Source organism: Neopelma chrysocephalum, unplaced genomic scaffold (genome assembly GCF_003984885.1).
Source record: "Neopelma chrysocephalum unplaced genomic scaffold, ASM398488v2 Primary Assembly neopelma1_74, whole genome shotgun sequence".
NCBI lineage: Eukaryota > Metazoa > Chordata > Aves > Passeriformes > Pipridae > Neopelma > Neopelma chrysocephalum.
The window spans coordinates 2,643,902-2,663,615 of NW_020897735.1; the positions used below are offsets into that span (position 1 = coordinate 2,643,902).

The 19,714-nt window shown below is 49.3% G+C and overlaps 1 protein-coding gene across 1 annotated transcript in view; it reads right to left on the reverse strand.

The window, feature by feature from the left end:
• ASTN2 (astrotactin 2) overlaps nt 1–19,714 on the reverse strand; it is a 272,947-nt gene that overhangs the window by 188,049 nt on the left and 65,184 nt on the right. The window contains exons 5-6 of the mRNA XM_027687651.1: nt 17,163–17,309; nt 4,528–4,695 (exon numbers count right to left, since the gene is read on the reverse strand). Of these exons, the coding sequence (XP_027543452.1) occupies nt 4,528–4,695; nt 17,163–17,309 (315 nt within the window). The remainder of the gene's footprint in view (nt 1–4,527; nt 4,696–17,162; nt 17,310–19,714) is intronic.

A 19,714-nucleotide genomic window follows, 5' to 3' on the forward strand; every position in this document is an offset into this window, starting at 1 on the left:
AACCTCTAAGGATTGTGCCTGAGTTTAGGCTCTGCACGGATTTAATTCTCATTATCATCCGCTCAGCTCCCACACTGCACTGCCAGGGGCACATGAGCACAGCTGATCCAAGGAAGCAGTGAGAGGTGCCAAGGGTGGACAAAGGTGGTCTGCTGTGCCATCTTCTGGGGTGAGCACTGCCCCACAGCTGACCACGGCGGGGTGAGAATCCTCTGCAGTGCTGGTGGGATGGGCCCAGTCAGGGAGACAGGTTCAGGCACGGTTCTGTACAACGAAACTCATTCCTCTTCCCTCCTCCCTGTGCTCTCTAGACAAGCACAGAAATGCCATTACAAGAACATTAGCAGCTGCAGGATTAAACACTCTAATGGCAGAAAATGAGAGTGTAAAGACAGCACAGATAACCTTAACTCGGCCCCTCACAGGCACGAGTTTTGATTGCTGTTTATGTATAACACTTCAGCCTGAAGCTAAATTAGCTTGGGAGTTAACTGCCTCCTGCCCTGCTTGGAGCACGAGGCAAGCTGTGCCACCACAGGAAAAGGAATCGTATATTACATGGGTTTTGACCAAGTTATTAAACTCCATACCTTGGAGAGACAGAACCTCATCTTATAAAAGTCCAAGTCAATAAAGGCACTGGGATCCTCCAACAGCGAAAATAGCAGAAGTGCACAAGAACAAACAAATATTACCTGATGTGCACAAAACCTGCATGGTATTAAATTGAACTATAGGAGGAAATGGCTGTTTTCATAAACACAAATACACCCTCGCCAAGGTTGGTCATCTCCTGATTTACGTGCTCAGCTCTGCAACCTCCAAATCCCCTTAACAGGTTGCCTTAAAAAAAAAAAGGCTCTGTTTAAAAATTACTTTCATCTGTCTCCTGCCCACAACATCCCTATCCTACCCAGACAGAAGCACCATCTGTGGCTCTGGTGACAAACTGGCCCATTTGGAAGATGATGGAAACCTTTTTTTTTCCCCCTCTCCTGCCAATTTCCAGAAAAGACTCTTCGCTACCACATTTCATCTGGTCCTTACAAGCCCCTGCCTATTGCTTTGGGGGTGCCACCAATTGTGGATGCAAAGAGAGAATTTTGATGAAGAAGTGCCTGATTTGTAGATGGGGAAAGAAATTCCAACACATTTGCACCTGCTAATCAAGGTAGCTATCCATCTCATTTATGCCACTGCTCCAGCAAGCCTGACAGCACAAAATCAGAGGCTGTTTCTTCCAGCATTTGGCCCTGAGGGACCGATTCTCCAGCAGGTCTCTTCAGTGATGCCCACAGAATGTGCAAGTGAATCAGTTTTGTGCATACAAAGCAGGTAATTGTGCTCACAAATCAGGATTTGCATATGCTGCTGCAAAGAGATGCTCTTATCAACGCTCCCGGTGCTGGTAAGGGAGGCCAGAGAAGAAGCACTCCTGGATTGTACCCAGAGGTATCCCAGTGTGTGGTACAAGCAGTGGCACCGGCAACGCTCCCCACATCTGTCCAAAATATGGAGAGTGCAGACAGCAAGTCCCAGAAGGCAACAAACCTTCCCTGTTCTCGTCTCAAGCAGCGCAGGCAGCACCTGCCAAGAGGATGGGGCGTTTTGGCTGAACCTCCCCAGCCAAGGAGCACATCCTGCCCCCAGGAGGGACCTGCCCCATCCAGGGCTGGGCATGGCCACCCTGTCACCTCTGCAGGGAGGAGACCCCCAGCACCACCCACTTGTTTCTGTATTTGCAGTCCCATCAGACCAACCAGCCTGGCCACTGCCAAGGCAGAAGGGACGAGGAAGACGACATTTGGCTCATGTGCAGATGCTGGTGCTGCCTCCGAAACGCTCTGATGAGCTTTGCAACACAGGTTTGAAATTTGTCAAGGGGGCAGCAATCACTTAATTAAAGACTGAGTCACACGACAGAGACGTGAGGGAAGGCAAATTAAGGTCAGGCAAGCAAAATGGATCTTGGCATTTCCTAGTGTTTCAGAGCTTCTGTTTTCACTGGGGATTATTCTTCGCACTGAAGGAGTACTTGGTGTCACGAGTCAGAACATGGTACGAACAGACCCCATCTAAAACTCCAACCCAAAAGAGGTGGTGGGAAAGGTGAGAGTTTCAGTCTCACCAGACAGAGAATATGTGACCTGAAGCTCTGTCCAAACGTGGGACAGGAACCAGTGGCACTTCCACCAAGGATGGGTCCTACCCACAGAGGTCTGTCTACATCTTGGAGCAAGGAAGCTTTGGGACCACTCTGGATCTCCAGGCTGGATCCACACTGCCATGGAGAGTGGCTCCAAGGGTAAAGTTGAAGTCAGATTAGCTATAAATGTGCTGGAAGACCTCAACCCTGGCTCTTCTGCTCTTCACAGGGGAGGCTTTCATCCTCTAGACAGGACAAGCCTCAGTCCATCCTTCTCATGGGTGCCCTGCCCAGCCCAAGAAGACAGAGGACAGGGGAAACCCCAGCACCCATCTCTTGGGATACTCAGAGAGAGGATAAAATCCCTGACCCGAAAAGGTTGAAATTCAGGCAGGATTTATGTCCCACAGTAAAACCACAGGGCTGCCTCTCTCATGGTGATAAAAATAAATCACCCTTAAAAATAGAATGACATCAATAAAAATGAATCTAAAAGCACACGCAGTGTATCACGGGGTTACAGTCTGCCCCCAGTCTGCTGTGGAAACTTCTCACCAGTTAAAGGCTGGTCAACAGTGATGAACTTATGTGGTGCCTGGGGCTACATCCTGGGGCAGGGTGTCAAACAGGTACTTCCAAAGGCCTAATTTTAAGTGGGGGGGTTGCTCAGGTCTTGTGAAGTTTGGACCTCTTAAGGGAGCCTTAGATTTAGGCTCTGAAGATCAGCAGCCCCATCAGTCAGTCCTGCTCGATCCATGCGGATCCAACTGGCACAGACAGGAGAAAGATTCTGTTTTATCCACGTGAAAACTCCCAGACTGGAGAGAGGGGGAAGAAACCCATTGGCAGATTTCAGGTGAGGGACCTGAAGGCTGAGCTCAAGGCTGCTCAGCCCTCACCACGGGTAAGCAGGGGGGATGGGTACCAGGGTTGGGAGCCGCAGAGCAGCTGGCGAGCTTCAGATCCAGGACAGTGCCTGAGCAGAGCGATTCCCAGGCTAACGAGCATCGCTGCCTTCCCTGCAAACAGGATCTGACACATCCTGCTCAAGCGTGGGGCGTCCAGCAAGAGCGACAAGCTGCTCCGGGAGCTGGGGATGCAGCGGGAGCAGCAGCTGGGCCGGCACGGGAGAACAGCCGCTCCTCACAGCAGAGGCCATGCAAGGATTAAACCAGCCCTGCTCGGTGCCAAGGAGGGCCTGGGGCTGGAGAGTGCAGCCACGGGGCTCTTCCAACAGGGGAGTCACGGTCTGGCTCCATACGGTCTCCCCGTGGTTGCTGCTGGAGGCAGAGTTTTTCTCTCCTCCTCTGAGCCAGGGGACAGCTGAATGCATCTTCCCCCTCCCGCTGAGGTGGCTGTGTCTTGCCAATGTCTGAAACAATCCTTCTGCTCTGTGACATCTGGATGAGAACGGCCTCCTCTTGCACGGTCTCCATCTGCTGGGGTGGCTGCTGTCACCTCCCAGCCCTCCTTGGGACTGTAGGTGACGCCCAAGGCTGTCTACACAGGGAATTCTCCGGCGTCATCGTTCTGCTGCAGCCATGCCTGCCAGTGCCTCTGTGCAGACAAGCCTTGAGGAACAGGAATACGAAGAAGAGAACATTGTCTTGACCAGGAAAATGACTTTATGAGACCAAGTTCCATGTTTGCATCTCAGCTGAGCAGGGAGGGATGAGAACAGGGTCACCCCTGTCATTCCATGGGGCACTCATGACTCTGAAGGACTTCTGTGTCTTAATGATGGTCTGTGGCAGTGGGAGGCTTAGGAAAAGCCTGCTCCACTGGGAGCCATCCTTCAGACCCCCTGGCAGAACCAGACACCAACATCCTTACCTGCAGCCACAAATCTCATACACAAACATAAAGTGAAGAAGCTCATTGCTAAGAGATGAGGGAAGCGGCTCACATGGAGAGTCAGGGCTAACCTGGCATGTCACCTCTGCAAGGAGACAGGGGTTTGGGTGCTCTTTAGATGCTGAAAAAGCCAGGAGCAACAGGGCCACTTTTCTCCACAGCACCAAGAAGGCATCCCACTGGTGACCCATCAGTGAGCAAGAGCAGTGCTGGCTGTTGCACAGGGCACAGCACAGCCCACAGCAAAACAGCACAACTTAGAAGCAGATAAACTCCACACGCCTGCAGCTGCCACACCAAAGAACTCACAGATCCACCTTTTCAAATCCCCATTTTGTGCCCATCTTCTTTACAGTTTGCTGATGGGGATCACCACTGTGTGACCCTGCTGGTACCTCTCAATCCTCTGTGTCTACCACCAGGCTAAAGCAGAGGTGAGCACAGAGGACATCAAAATACCCAGACAAACCTTCTCCCCCGCATCTCCAAGCTTTCCAAGGTCTCCACTGTTCCCCGGCCTCCCTTACCTGTGTCTTGGTCACAGAGCTGCTCACAGGCATCAGTGGTCCTCTGTCCACAGAGGTCTCTCACCCAGGGGGACGTGGCATTGATCTGATAGTACAGGGACAGCTTGGCTGGATTAAGCCAGTCGGAGATGTCCAAGTAGCTCCCCTCGCTCACAACGAAGCTGCTGCCTGGAGAGAGGGAAAAAAGGGTGTTAGGTGAGTGTAAAACCCCAAACACGCATTTTGGCCCAGTATCAGAACACTCTACTCTACAGCAGGTGCTGTGACATCAAGATCAGCAAATAATAATGAGTTCATCAACTGCTGGACCCAAAGAACTTCATTTGACCATTCCTCTCCAGAGGAACGTGCCACAGCTAATGGTCCACCAACTCCTCTGCCCAGATATTTCCCTACCCTTACACTACTGGGATTTGATTCCCACATCTCTGTAGAAATGTGGACTGATGCAATTACTATGATCCATAAGACTGGAGCATCCAGCTCATGGAAACAGTGTCCACGAGGCACCTGGGTGCTCAGGGCATAGACGGGCAGCAGCAGCAGCTCAGGCTGTTCCCACTTCTCCTCTTTAGCTGAAGGTGAGTGAATTGGTCTGACACATCTTCTTGTACCAGACACCCCCTCGCCCTTTCCTTCCTGAGAGTTAAAAGTGAATTCTTGCCAAAAATCTTTTCTTACAAAATCTTACGTTTCTTTACTTTGCAAAATGTATTTTTCCCCACCAGCATCTGGGAATATGCATCATCTAATTAGCCAAATAGATTTTCAGTTCAGCCCAATCATTTCCTTATCTAACATCTGAGGCCCAGCATCGCTTGGGGGATTTTGCAGGCACAGAGGTCCTCATTAACTCTGATCTTCAATTACATTGATTATAAGACTGCCTCCATAGCAGTGCTGCACAGATCAGAGGGGAGCCAAAAAAACTCTGCCATTAAGTGGTGTTTTGCAAAACTTACCAGGGTAAAAGCCTCTAAAAACAGGGGAGAAGAACCCTGCAAGGAGGAGTGGGCAAGGGGAACTGCCAGATAGCCCAGGAACCCACAGACACCTTTCCACTACCTGCGAGGACTGGCAACAGCAGCAAAATCTGTGACCACTGTCTGAAGATCCAAATCCTCCTCAGTGATTACCCAAGGATAGCAAGTTTATAGATCCAGGGTCTACCTTCACGAAACTTTAGGGCTTAGGCCACTTAGTAAAGGACTGGGACAACATTTTTATAAGTACCACATAAGATCTGAGCTTGTTGAAAGCCAAGAGATTAAAAGAGCAGGACAATAAGCCCACAGCAGTGACCACCCTACATGAACCTGCTTGAACACAAAATCTCAATCTCCTTTTGAAGAGAGTCCCTGATGCTTCAGTAAGAAGGAGCCCTTCTCACCCTCATCCTGCACCACGTTACCCACGCAAAGGATAAAACAAACAAAGCCTCAAGTCAAGCATCCCAGCGAGTGACCTCATTTTCAGGCATCCCCAGATCTCAGCACCACACAAATCCGAGCCCTAATTTCACATGAATGCAAGTCTTCACCACTCATAGCGTTTATATACCATAAACATATTCACAGACACATCCCTGCACTCAAAGCCAATGGAGGCTGCCAAGCTACTGACTGTTCAAGCAAAGGAAAATTAGACATCCAGGATCCAGCTGCTCTGGAGACACTGAAAGGCAGGGGCTGCCCTGCCAAGGCTGCAGGATACATCTCAATCAGACAATGGCAGCAGTAAATCGCTGGGTAAACCCCCCAGCACCACTGGAAAGGACCAAAACACTGAGCACAAAGAAGTATCTTAGAGCCACGTGGTTTTATGTCTAATTGTTCTTATCTGGAATTTTTAAAGATAGTTTTAAATGCCAATAATAGCAATTGCTGGTTTCTTTTACCAAACAGAAATGCAACAGGAACCCTCTGGGAGTGTTTACTATTTATGTGTACGTGTCTGTGTAGTAGCCTGTCAATCTTGTTTTCGTCCTTATTTTTGCAGCTCTCTAATAAAGAGCGAGGCTTGGGAAGCACGTACGCCTTGTTTGGAGACTCAGCTACAGACAACTCCCTCTGCACCCAAAGACTGAAGAGCGAAACCACCAGCTCTTGATTAAATCCCTACTTAATGAACCCCACTTCCAGTTAGAACACAGCCAGCCTGCAAGGAACAGAAGCAAACCAGACACAAAGCAATCACATCATCAGTATTCAGAAGGATGAAGGTGACTGCAGCTGGCAGAGCATCTTGGCCCAGGAGCTGCTACACGGAGGGCAGGGCCCCAAGGTCAGGTGGGTGATAGAGGTGTCACCTCCAGAGCTCCCCACCAAACATTTAGGTTGGAAAAGACATCTTTGTTCATTGAATCCAATCATTCCTCCAGCACTGCCAAGGCCACCACTAGACCATGTCTCCAAATGCCATATCCACACAGCTTTTAAATCCCTCCTGGGATGGTGGCTCCACCACTGCCCTGGGCATCCTGTGCAAGGGCTTGGCAACCCCTTCTCCAAAGAAAGTTTTCCCAGTATCCAACCTAAACCTCCCCTGGTGCAACTTGAGGCCATTTCCTCCCATCCTATTGCTTGTTGCTTGGGAGCAGAGCCTGACCCCCACCTGGCTACAACCTCTCTTTGGGCAGTTGAAGAGAGCAAGAAGGTCCTCCCTGAGCCTCCTTTTCTCCAGGCTGAGCTCCTCCAGCTCCCTCAGCTGCTCCTCATCAGACCTGTGCTCCAGACCCTTCCCCAGCTCCATTGCCCTTCTCTGGACACATCAGCCCCACACCCTGAGCTGCTCCAGGAGGAGGAAGCACATTCATGGCCCTGCAGCTAAACTTTCATTTCCTTTGGAAAACCCAGCCTATATGCTGATGGCAGTATAAAAAAAACCCCAACAATGATCAATTCATGAAAATGCTTCCTAAATCCACATCAAAATGTGACACCCGGCCAGGAGCAAATAATTTCTCTTTCAGCACGAGTTTGGTGTCCATGTAAAACCACAAATTTGGCAGGTTTGAAATTATTTACAAAATGATAAAGCTTTGCAACATTCTCTACACAGAAAGATCTTCCCAAATATAATGGAACTGTAACTTACACAAGGGAAGTGCTGGTATTTTGAAGATTAATTACTTATTTTTATTTTAATAAGTCTGATTGAGAAATAATCCTCACTAACAGTTTTCTGTTTTTTTTGGTTTTGTTTTGTTTTTTTTTTTTTTAAACAGAAATTAAAACATTTGAATCCAAAATTCCTGAATTCAGGCTCAGTGTAAAATGGAGGGGTTTCTACGTCAGCCTAAAAAAACCCCCAAACCTGGGGAAATCAAAGGTTTTAGTTAATTGTAAACACTTTCCTTCCTTCCTTTGCAAGAGGAGGGAGGGGACAACTTCTAGCAAGGAAACTTCTCACATCTCTGAAGCTGAGTGTGTGGCAGCTCAGCTGGGTAAGATTTTGAGACAGACACTCTCATCACCTTCACTCCCACCGAAAACACAAACAAACAAACATCCCAATCTTGATCCCTTTATAGTCTGCCTAGGAAATAAATAACAGCAAAAGACATTCTACAAATATTTTGAAAGCTGAAATTCTGACTATTTCAAAGCCTTTTCACACAGTTTTTCTCTTTATTTTCAAAGAATCCGCACACAAAAAAGAAAACAGTTTTCAAAAGTCACCATTGCACACAAATCAAAACCACCTCAGAAAGGGCAGGTTGAGTAACAAATACTTTTAGAATCTACTGAGAACAAACATTTTCTAAGGGAGAGCTGTTTCAAAATCACCTTTAGCTTGCCAGGAACATCAGCAGTGTTTGTTTTCCCCAGTACACAGTCTCTGGATGGAGGGAAATGATGGAGGAGGGAATAGGATGATGGGGGACTCGAGGGGCTCACACCTCTGGGGCAGTGGGTAGTAGACCCTGCTCCAAAGTACCCTCTGAAAAACTTGAGGACCTCAGACTCTACCAAACCACCCACATGTCCAGTTTGAAGCACATCTACAGCCACTGCCTGCAGTTCCCGGAGCAGATTCCAGCACAGAAACCCTCTGAAGACATCCAGAGAGACCATCCACACTGCTGTCCTCTGCTGCCAACCTCATCCTCCCCCAGGCGTCCTCCTAGACACAAGTTTTGAGCTTCCCACTCATTCAAAAGGTTGATGAGATCCTCCTTAAACCAGAGACATTTAGGTCTCGGGGTAAAACAACCATCAACCACACCAGAGAATACAGCAATAAAATGACAACTCTCCACCCACCACCACCTCCTTGATCCCAGAAATCCCATTGTAGGACATATCCACTAAGAACCATTGGCTTTATGAGCCAGTCTATGCCACAGAGCTGCGTTGCAGTGTATGGAGAGAACATCAGTACACAGCTACAACCCCCTCACAACTCCACGAGATCCACCAGCACCTCGGGGCATTGATTTGTTTGGGTTTCTCTATGCATGTGTTTTTCCCCCCACCCCCTTCCTTCTCCAGCACTGATCAAAGCTGGACCAGTTAAGGCAGCATCAGAAGTTCATGTTGCTTATGCTGGGGTCTCCTTCAAAGTTCAGGGGAGCTGCTTAAGCCATGACAAAAGAGGCTTGAAGTTTTGACATTTCAAAAATCATTTTCCAGAACACAACAGGATGAAACAGCTCAGAAGAGACATCTAACAAGGGAAAAGAACAAAGCACCCAAAAGCAGCCAAAAGGGTTTGGCTTCTCCTTTCTCTTTCTTTTCAAGGGAAAAGATCAAAACGTAATTTTTTTTGAAGATCGTCTGTTTTTTCCTCTCTCTGCTCTTTTTGTCATCTTTGGTCCATTCACTGTTTCTTGGCCAACAAAACTCCTTTTCATCTAAAATTAGTATTGTGTTGGGAAGCTATGGGAGGTCATACTACAGGTTGCTATTAATGTATCCATCTCTATACTATCATACAATTCTAATCCTGCTACAGATATTTTTTAAACACTAGAGGAAGAATTATCACTCTTGCTCCATTCTACAGGTACAAAGAATAACCCTATTTGATTTCCTTAGAGACTCTTTTTTTTTAACTTGTGAAACATGAAAGAACATTGCCCAAAGAGACAACTCCTCCCCTATCTGCTCTTTCCCTTGATCAGCTCTCCCTCTCCTGTCCTGGTCCCAGGGAATGAAAACTTCTGCTGCTTAAATTTCTTTCAGAAAATGCAGAATGCCCAGGACACACCTGTACTGACCTAAGCAAAGAAATGGGGCTTGGGGTAGGATTGCACCCCTAGATTAACAGTGCTCAGCTTCACCATCCCTCTCCTGCTTAGCACAAACCCAGGACATTTTGGAATCATTTAAATTCTTTGAAGTCAAACTCTGAATTCTACATTCTACTTTGAATCCAGGGATAGCAACACACCAGGTTAAAATGCAAGCCAACCCACTGCACCTTGTTTCTCAAATTGTTTCTCTCCTGACCAAGGCAAAATGCCTAAACAGAAGGCTATGACAGAACGTTTTTAATGTTTTTAAAACAGCACAAGCTTACACAAGACACATCTTTCATTCATCTTCCCTCAGCTGAAGCACACACAGTTTATATCACAGAGTGTTTGACTCCAGGACGTATTTTCAGCACACGAACCATGGCAAGGGGCTCTCACACAAACTCACCAAAGGCCAAACCCAGAGACCCCCATCCCCTCAAAACACCATCAGTCCTGCCAGAGCTTCTTCACCCTGGCAAAGCAGAAATCAATTAAGTCAAACAAATCTGTGTGTAATTACAGCTCAGACTAGAAGCATCTTTCCTGTGGGAGGAGCAGGGGCACATTTTAAGCATTAAATTGCACTTTCTTGATAAATCTGACAGACTCTCTTTCTTTGGGTTTTCTTGGCAGTCAGTCTTGATTTTGCCCGGGCTGAGCTTCTGACAAGCAACACATGTATTTAAGTTTATGGAGCAGGTGATGGCTCAGCCAACTGTTCCCAAACCCAAGCGAGATGGCATCTGCCCATCCTGCATTGTGGTCAAGCTCATGCTGCAAAGACATCTCCCATGATTGTATTACACAGTGTAATTGTAGAGGTGTTGGTAACAGCACATCTCTGCCCTCAGCAGACATCTGGGCCAGCAACGGCTCAGACAGAAATTACACTCCTAAAGAAAAGCTTCTCCTTAATGCTCCGTATCTCCCAACTCCCACGCTGCAGCCTGGGGCTCTTCTGCAGTGATGCTCTCCAGATATTGGATAAGGGTTCAGGGAAAATCAGCCTAAATCTAATCACATCACAAAGTAGAGAGGAGCTATGATAAGCTTTAAGAGACAAAGTGTGTGTGAATTGAGATTTTCCAGCCAGCATCAAGACCAAACATTCTCTCAGGACAGCAGAAAACACAACCAAGAGGCAGCACATGCAAAGTTAATATCCATGGGACCAAGGTGAGCTACCACCCACTCACTGAGAGGCTGCACATCAGCAATGTTACTTCTTGGGAGAGCAACACAGGGAAGTAGTATGTTCCTACCTATAGAGCCTCCAAAAATCCTCACTGAGTTGCTGCACCACTTGATGCCACAGGTATCCCAGGAATTCTTGTTCAAAAGCCAGCGTGGTCTAAGCTTCCCGGGATGGAGCCACCACCACAGGTGTCCCTGCACAGGACACCCCAACAATCCCACCCTGTCCCTCAGAGCGTTGTCCAAATCCTCCTGGAGCTCTGGCAGCCTTGGGGCTGTGCCCACTGCCCTGGGGAGCCTGGTCAGTGCCCAACCACCCTCTAGGGCAAGAACCTTTTCCTAATATCCAGCCTAAACCTCCCCTGACACAGCTCCAGCCATTTCCTCAGGTCCTGTCACTGGTCACAGAGAGCAGAGATCAGCGCCTGCCCCTCTGCTGCCCCTCTAGAGGAAGCTGTATGAATGTTTGTATCTTTCCATCCATGGAATGGAGCAGGACACTGTTCCTTACTGCAGTCTTCCCTCATCATCCCTCCCAAAGCAGAGGGTAAATGGTGTTGGTAAAGCTCAGCAGGCACCAGGAGATGCCCCCTCCCCAGGGATGGGCACATCGTGCCTCTCTCAGGATGCAACAGCTCCCAGCTCTGAACCAGCTGCTGCTGAAACCATCCAAATTCCAACACCAGCTCTGCTCTGATGAATCCTGCAAAGGAGAAAGGCAGAGGCATTTGGCTTCCCTTGTGAACCGAGCTGCCCCAGGAGCTGGGAATGCCTGTGGCAGGCACAGGGCTGGGGGAGCCGGGCAGCACAGGCAGGAGCCGAGCGCAGCTTCCCAAGGCTGTCAGAGCCACGATAAAAACATGATGTACTTCAGCCTCCAGGATCTTATTAGTTCTTCATGCAAAGAGCGTTCACGCCGTAAAACCGTCTTGGAATCCCTTTGATCCACGCTGATACAGTTCATAAATTGATGTTAATATTTAGAGTTCATGTCTGGTAACGCTGCAGCCATTTGCTCGCATTTTCTTGCCAGGCAAAGCAGGCGCAGGAGCGGGAGTGAGCTGTAACACTGGCACTGAGGTGACCCTGTGATTAAGAGCTGATGAAATAAAATGCAATTTGTAAAGCTGCCCCCAAACACAGCCGCCTTACTCAAAACACACAGGGTCTGTGGCAAGCCAGACATGATGCTGAGCCTGCAACAGGGAAGCGTTGCTTCTGTCAAAGCTGTGATACCGGTCTCTGTACAGCAAAGAGGCACCTCTGCAGCAGAATGACTCCCAGGGGAGAAAACAGCACAAGAAAAAACTTATTTTAAGCCAGTCAATTTCTTCTGCTGATTTCAGAGGGGACTGGTGGGGCTGGGAACAGCTGGAGAACACGGGGGACCCCAATGGCAGAAACCCTCTGAAAGCTTGGAGAGATCAGAGAATCACAGAATGGTTTGGGTTGGAAGGGGCCTTATAAATCATCTCATTCCACCCCCTGCCATGGGCAGGGACACCTTCCCCTATCCCAGGTTGCTCCAAGCCCCACCCAACCTGGCCTTGGACACTTCCAGGGATGGGGTAGCCACAGCTTCTCTGGGCAACCTGTGCCAGTTACTCAGAGCCCCATCCAGCCTGGCCTTAGATACCTTTGGGATCAGACCTCTTTCTCCATCCTTCTGGCACAAACCTGGGATGCTTCACATGTAAATCAGAGAGTATCTCCAGCTTCTCCTTGTCCAACAGGATGGGGACACACCCAGCCCTCCACCTCCTGCAGCTCACTTCTCTGTGGCTTCATGTGCTGAGTGCAAGCACCTGAGGACACAAGCTAATGCCTGGTCACCTCTGAGGGCTGCAAAAGATTGAGCAGGAGATGTCAAAAGCAAACAATTTAAAGTAACGCATTTAATTAAAACCAAAATGAGAAGTTGTTGCGAGTCCAACAATTGCAGTCTGCAGAGCTCTGACAATCTTCAGGGAAAATTAACACAGGTTGCTAATAACAGCATCCAATTCACTGGTGTCTTGGAGGAAACATTCAGGGGGGAAGGTAGGAAATAATCTTCAGATGAAAGGATTACTGATGAGCTGCATGGCAAGGACACGATGGCATCGTTCAGGGGGGCAGACCCAGATGCATGAAGATTCAAAGAATGAAAAAAAAAAAACTTCCTCCATCTCTGCCATCTTGTCAGATGCTCCAACCCAAAACATGGTCTCAAGTGGAAATTCCACTTCCCGCTGTTCTCCTGGCTTTGCAGGGTGGGCACTGGATTTGGTGTCCTCCCCCTGTCACCCACAGGGCAGTGTCCATCCTGGGAGAGTTCGTCCAGACTTGCAGCAGTGATGGAGCCACATCAGAGCAGCTCAGAGTTCAGCCAGGAGCAGAGCCACAGCAGAGGCAGCACCTGCCCGTGCCAAGCTCCGAGCCCACGGTGGGGACAGTGCCTGCTCATGCCAAGCTCCAAGTCCATGGCAGGGACTGTGCCTGCCCACATCAAGCTCCAATCCCACAGTGAGGACCGTGCTATGCTGAGCTCTGCACACCCAGCCTGCAGCTCAGCAAGGAGCAGAAAGATTAACACATCTCTCCTGGCATTTGCCTCAGGAGAGGAGGGAAGGAGCTTGTAAATGCCCCGAGATGTCTTTGAAGTGACACAAACCTGCTTTATGCCCTTTGCTTTATTTCCACTTATAAAACAAAGCCCTACCAGCCCCTTGCTAAATGCGGCTCTTGCTTCCTTCCAGCGTACCACTGGAGGATCTTACCTACCTCTCCCACTAAAGTATCCAGATACAAACATCCACCCACACCATATATAACCTCTCACAGGCTGTAAAAAGGGGAAGCTTTAATTGATACTATATTTCACACTGTTGTGCAGCAAGGACGTACTCCAGGCTGAGTCCTCCAGGGTATCTTTCTCCAGCCCTGACTTCCCTGCGAGCCGCTCCCATTGCTCCATCTCTACTTTTTGAATGATTACTTACAAGAAAAAAAAAAACCAAACAAAAAACAACTATTGAACGTACAGCTGAGTGGCTCACATTTTCATAACAGTTTTATTACTCAGATGGAGGGGCTCTCTTTCCTTTCTTCCCCCTCCTTGACTCTGCTAAAGGGTCCTTTAAATAATGCCTTGCATTTCCATATCCTCATAAAAGCTACTACGGTTCTTTCCATAAATCTGAGCCACCTCTGAAATCAGAGCGATGCCTTCTGCTCAGCACGGGCAGAGGCTGTCCCGAAACACAAAACCCCGGAGCAGCAGAAGGGAGGAGAGGATGCTCCAACCGCTCCATCTGAAGGGAGGATTTAGAGGCACCAACTCATTTCTGGGAGGCAGGAGGTCCCAGCTCTCCCTGCAACCCACAGCAGCTCCTGCCAGGCTCCACTGGCCCCATGAAGCGAAGGCAGAGCAGCTGTGCAAACCAGGCAATAACTGCTCAGCGGGGAGCGAGGCAGGGGGACCCCATCAAATGAACAAAAGGAAGAAAACAAACCGAGAGAGAAATAAGGGCAATAGAGACAGGCTGGTTATTAGCACTGCTGCTTGGAATATATCCTCCCAGCTTGGCTGCCAGTTGGCTTCTGGTCCCAGTCCTTCCCCTCTCCTTTCCCACAGTGCCACTCCAGCGCGCCCAGGAGCTGCTTCCTCTGATGCTGTTGCTCGCTGCAGCAGGGAACGCTGCTCTTCTCCAAGGCTGGAGACATTTGGGGGGGCTGCTCCCCCCTCTCCTTTTCCCAGCTTGGCTCTGGCTGCTGGCACTCCGGAGCTGGCTGGCATCTATTTAAAGTTTCCTTCAAAGCCGAGTTCTCATCATCTAGGAGAGGGATTTCTTTCAGCCTCTGTCTTTGTTTGGCTTCTCCTGCAGAGGTGCCGGTAGCGGCTCCGCTTTCACATTTTTCTTGGCTCCTGGCGTCTATTGAAATCCTGCATTTCAAAAAGGAATGAGAGGGCACCGCTCCCTCACACAGGAACATCTCCTGTGAATGCACCATTCCTGCCTTCTCGCAGAGCCTGCCTTATCATCATGTAAAACACAAAAGGGAACAGCTTCAGGAACCAGGCGATTTAAGCGCACGGCAACACTTACGAGACATGGTGCCACCATCAGGTGCCACGTGAGAGGCTGTTTCAAGACTGATCAAAGCTCCCAGACTCTGCCAGGCCAAACACATCAGCTCTGTTGTCACCCCCGTGCCATGGGGATGCCCAAGCCAAGTCCCTTTTTCAGCCAGTAAAAAGCAGGTTTAACCCCCTCAGGAGATCGCCAGGGAGGAGCAGGTTCCCTGTTCTCCACCAGACTCCAGGTGCTGAGCCTTGGCAAACACAGCCAGCCACGCTTTTCCTGGGTATCATTAAAATTTCCCAACCCAGCTCAGTTCTGCGATGCCATTAAATGCTTTGTAATATTTTGCTGCCAGTTAGATGCCACCTTGGGATTTGTTGTTATTCAGAAAGAAGGGACAACTTTAAGAGCTTTTCTCTTCCCAGGCAAGGAACTGCCATCGCATAAAATGATGAGATTTCAGGAAAAGTGATAGCCACTGCAAAATGTCTTGGCTGCTTCTATATGAAGAATTTGACTGTTTCTCATAAAAAATATTAAAAAAGTTTTCACAGTTTGTAATTATATTTTACAGTTTCATTACAAAGCTCATTTTAATTCTTCTCCAAACCGTTGTTACCAGTCCTCTTGCCACTTTCTCTTCAGAAAAGTCATTAAGTCGGGACTGGAGATCATCCCATTTCCCCCAGTTTCAAGGATATTAATCTGTTTTATTGGTATTTCATTGTCATTTTCATTTGAATGTTCTCTGCATTTGCATAATTTGCATTGCCACCCCTTTCCTGGTGACAGGCACAGGCTCAGCTTTTCACTTTCATTCTACGCAGTCTCATTGCATTTTGTTTATTTTCCTTTTTGAGGACACTCTGCCTTCCCTGGGCCAGAACCCCAGGCAAGGACCAGGATGCCATCTCCATCACTGCCTTCCTGGCTAACCTTCAGCAAGTACCAAAACCAGTTGTGAACTCCCAGTCCAAGTGCTGAACTGGCCAGTGCCCATCCCAAAGGGACACAGGTTTGCACTGGAGCCACCTCATTCACCAAGTGCAAGAGTTTCTGTTCTCCAGCTACTCAGAATAACCATCTGTGAAGACTTCAGAATATTCACGTGCAGCCTGGACAATCCTGAAAGCCTTTTAGAAACAGGTCAAGGTGTAGACAAGTCCCTTTTTTCAAATCCATCTTATTCCAACCCCCTGCCATGGGCAGGGACACCTTCCACTAGACCAGGCTGCTCAGAGCTCCATCCAACCTGGCCTTGAACACTTCCAAGAAGAGCCATTCTTAGTACAGTTGATCCCACCTCAAACACACTAGTGACTCCCACCCTGCCACGGGGTGATGGTTTCAGCCCCTCTCCACCACTCCCTGCAGTTGTCACCCCTTTGCATCTCTTTAACCACGTCCCTCTCCCCAAAACATTAATCCCCCAAGAGCTGCCCTTCCCTCCAGCTCCCAAAGTGGGGGGTTTCCTAGGGCTGCCCACATCGGGATACCCCAGCAGCTGCTGATGCACTGGCTCCATGCAGCACATTTCTGGCAGAGAGAAAGTGCCCCTTCCACGTGCCCCAAGCAATGAGACGAGTGCAGGAGCTGAGGAATTGGAACCGACTGAATAATGGGTCCTGTCTGCTGGAAGAAAATGAAATTTGCCCTCATGTTACTGAAAACTTGCACTCGGCGCTCACTGCACATTATAAAGAAAAGGTCAGTGAAACACAACAAATGCGAGGAGCCCAGTTGGAGAAAGCAATAAATAGTGACAGCAGCACTCGTCTAATTTTTCAAAGCGTCTCTGCTTTTGCTCAAACCCCAGCGATTCCCCTCCCTGCTGCTGCAAGGGCTGGGACGAGCAGCTCTGCTGCTGCAGGACAGGAGGATGCCTGTCTGTACAGGCTCCCAGGGCTGGAGCTCAGAGGAAAACAGGAATATCCGTCAGACACGATTAGCAGCAATAATAATAATGATAATATTAATTGACATGATTAAGATTGTGGCCTCGGGCTCGCAGATGCGCTTTGCTCCCGTGCAGAGGGGGATCCCTGCAGTTGAGAACAGCTGGAGCAATTCCCAAAGAGAGGGATTGCCGTGTCCCAAACGCATGTGGTGGGGGCAGAGTCCCAGGAGGGTCTTACCATCGGCGATGAAGTGCTCGGGTACGTGCAGCGTCACCTTGACGGTCAGCGGGCAGGAGAGCTGCGAGCCACAGACCACGGCCAGCACGCAGGAGCTGACCGCGATCAGGGTCAGCGCCGTCTTGTTGACAGGGCTCTTCATGGAACCTGCAAGGCAGAGACAGGGGTGAGTGGCCAAAAGGCAAAGATGTACCCCAGACTTGCTCGGCCTCCCCCCTTCCCTGCGTGGATGCAGGAGAGCCCAGTCTGGGGAAGGCAGGCACTGAAAACAAGGATGTCAGCTCAGCAGCAGTGGAAGAGCTCCTGAGGTCCTGCACGCCTCCCATCATTCCCATCACTCCTTCTCTGGCTGAGTTTTTAACACTCGTGTTGTTCCCCTCACTGAGCTACAGCGGGGACTTCATTTTGCTAGAGGAGGGAGAAAACCTCAGAGCCCTGTACAGACCCTCTCCCCAGGAACTTCCCCTCCCCAGAGCCACCCATCACCCCTGCCACGCTCCCCTGGTGAAGCCACCATCACTTCTCATCAACCTTGGTTTATTCTGTGAATCTCGTCAAGCCACAAAAAATAACCAAGCCAAATCTGAGGGCTGTCTGGACCAGGGGATCACTTGCTTTCCCTTAACACCAAGAGAAATTACACCTGTCAATGTTATATAGCACTAATGAGTGCTAATTATTTACACAAATATATAAATACTCAGTCATCACAGAGGGACTACATCGCACAACACAGCGACGTCCAGAGCCAGCTGCTTCTGACAGGCAGGAGATATTACAAAACAAGTTCTATTTTAACAGGTGCAGAAGCTCACAGTATGTCCCACAAAGCAGGATGCACGAGATGCCACCTGTCAAAGCAGGCACCCAGCCTGCCTGGTCCCCAACAGGCACCCTCACAGCACATGGATCACTCCCAGGCTGCCATCCTTCATCTCAAAGGCCACATGCCTGGCACCAGGACTAAGGGATACACCAAGGAATAACCCCATGAGCTGAGGGGATCCCATCGTCCCACGGCTTTGCTCAGACCAGCACACTCAGACACCTGGTCGGTGGCTTCTATTTTATTTGGATTTTATTTGAAGCAATAGGTAAAAATAAGCCATAAAGGACCTTGAGCATTCACAGGTCATTAGAGGCCGCAGCAGGTACAAACCCACTGGGAAAACCTCGTGGAAAAAGTGCAGAGTTAGGATGGCTGAATCACCATCAGCTACAGTTGGCTGGGACAGAACAACCCCCAAATTCTGTAGGGAATGGGGTGAAGCCACGGGGAGACATCTGGCTTCCCCAGGAGATTCGGGTGCTGTCATTGGATGCAGGCTGGGAATGCTTTTGTGTCCAAATGAGACACCCTCCACCAATGGAGATGACCAGGAAAAACCATCTCAGGTCACTGCTATCCCATCAACAGGTCTTCACTGCCTGAGAAGGGAGCAGCCCTGGAGCCTGCATCCTTGGGGCACCCCTGATCCCTCTGGACCCGGGGGCTGTCCCGCCACTGCTCCGACTGCACCGCATCCCCCACAGCCACCTCATCCAACACCCCACACCAGCACCCTGCTCTCCTCAAAGCCAACAACAGGCACCTCACAGAGCAGCTGGTTCCCTCCTCTGGGGCTTGGGATGCCGACTCAAAACCACCTGGTGAGAGTGTCCATGACAAGGAGAGGGCACAGCCCGGCACTGAACCCAGTCGGTGGCTGCACAGGCCATCACAGTGAGGCTGAGACAACAGAGCTGCCGGCAGAGCTGACCACATCCCTGCTCAGGATGCAGGTGAGGACACTTATTTATTTTTGGAAACCAGTGCAGCCTCTCCCTGCTTGCTCCCCGGCCCTCACCATCTCATCAGCAAAGCAAGATTTGAAAATTGAACAGGAAATAGGTCCACAAGTTAGCACTTGCACACCCTGTAATTTGACCAAAGCTGCTGCTGCAAATGTTGCTGCCTGGGCAGGGACCTCACGCTTAGCACAACGTGTGCTTTCCAGGCAGAGTAGCGAGCCTCAACAAAGCATCCCCTGCCACAGGATGGAGCCTGCCACAGGGGATGCTCCAGCCAGGATTTGCAGGACAGGAGAAGCAGCTGATCTGCTGGAAAATACCCCCATCACTTCGACAAACAAGAGCGTGCAAACTGATTATTTATGAAGCATCTTTTCCTTTCCTTATGCATACATCATCTAAACAGCCTTCCCACCCCCATTTCACAGCTTTATCGCCAATCCCCTGTGCCCTTCACCTTGCAATCCCCTTTTTTCCTTCCTAATCTTTATTCATGTCATCAGCATAAGTTAGCACCTCCTTGGGAGGCAAACTCATCCTCTTGCTGGGCATACTGTGCCTGCCACAACCCCTGCTTGGCTGGAAGTTACGACAGGAATGCAAAAGAAAAAAGAGGAAAAAAAAGAAGAAGAAAGAAAAGGCAAGGAAAAAAGCCTTCATTGGGATAAGTGGACACAATCAAATATACAATAGACCAGAGAACACTGGATTTCGCCATTATAAATCACCTTTCAATCCAGGGTCTTAAAGTGCTTTGCAAA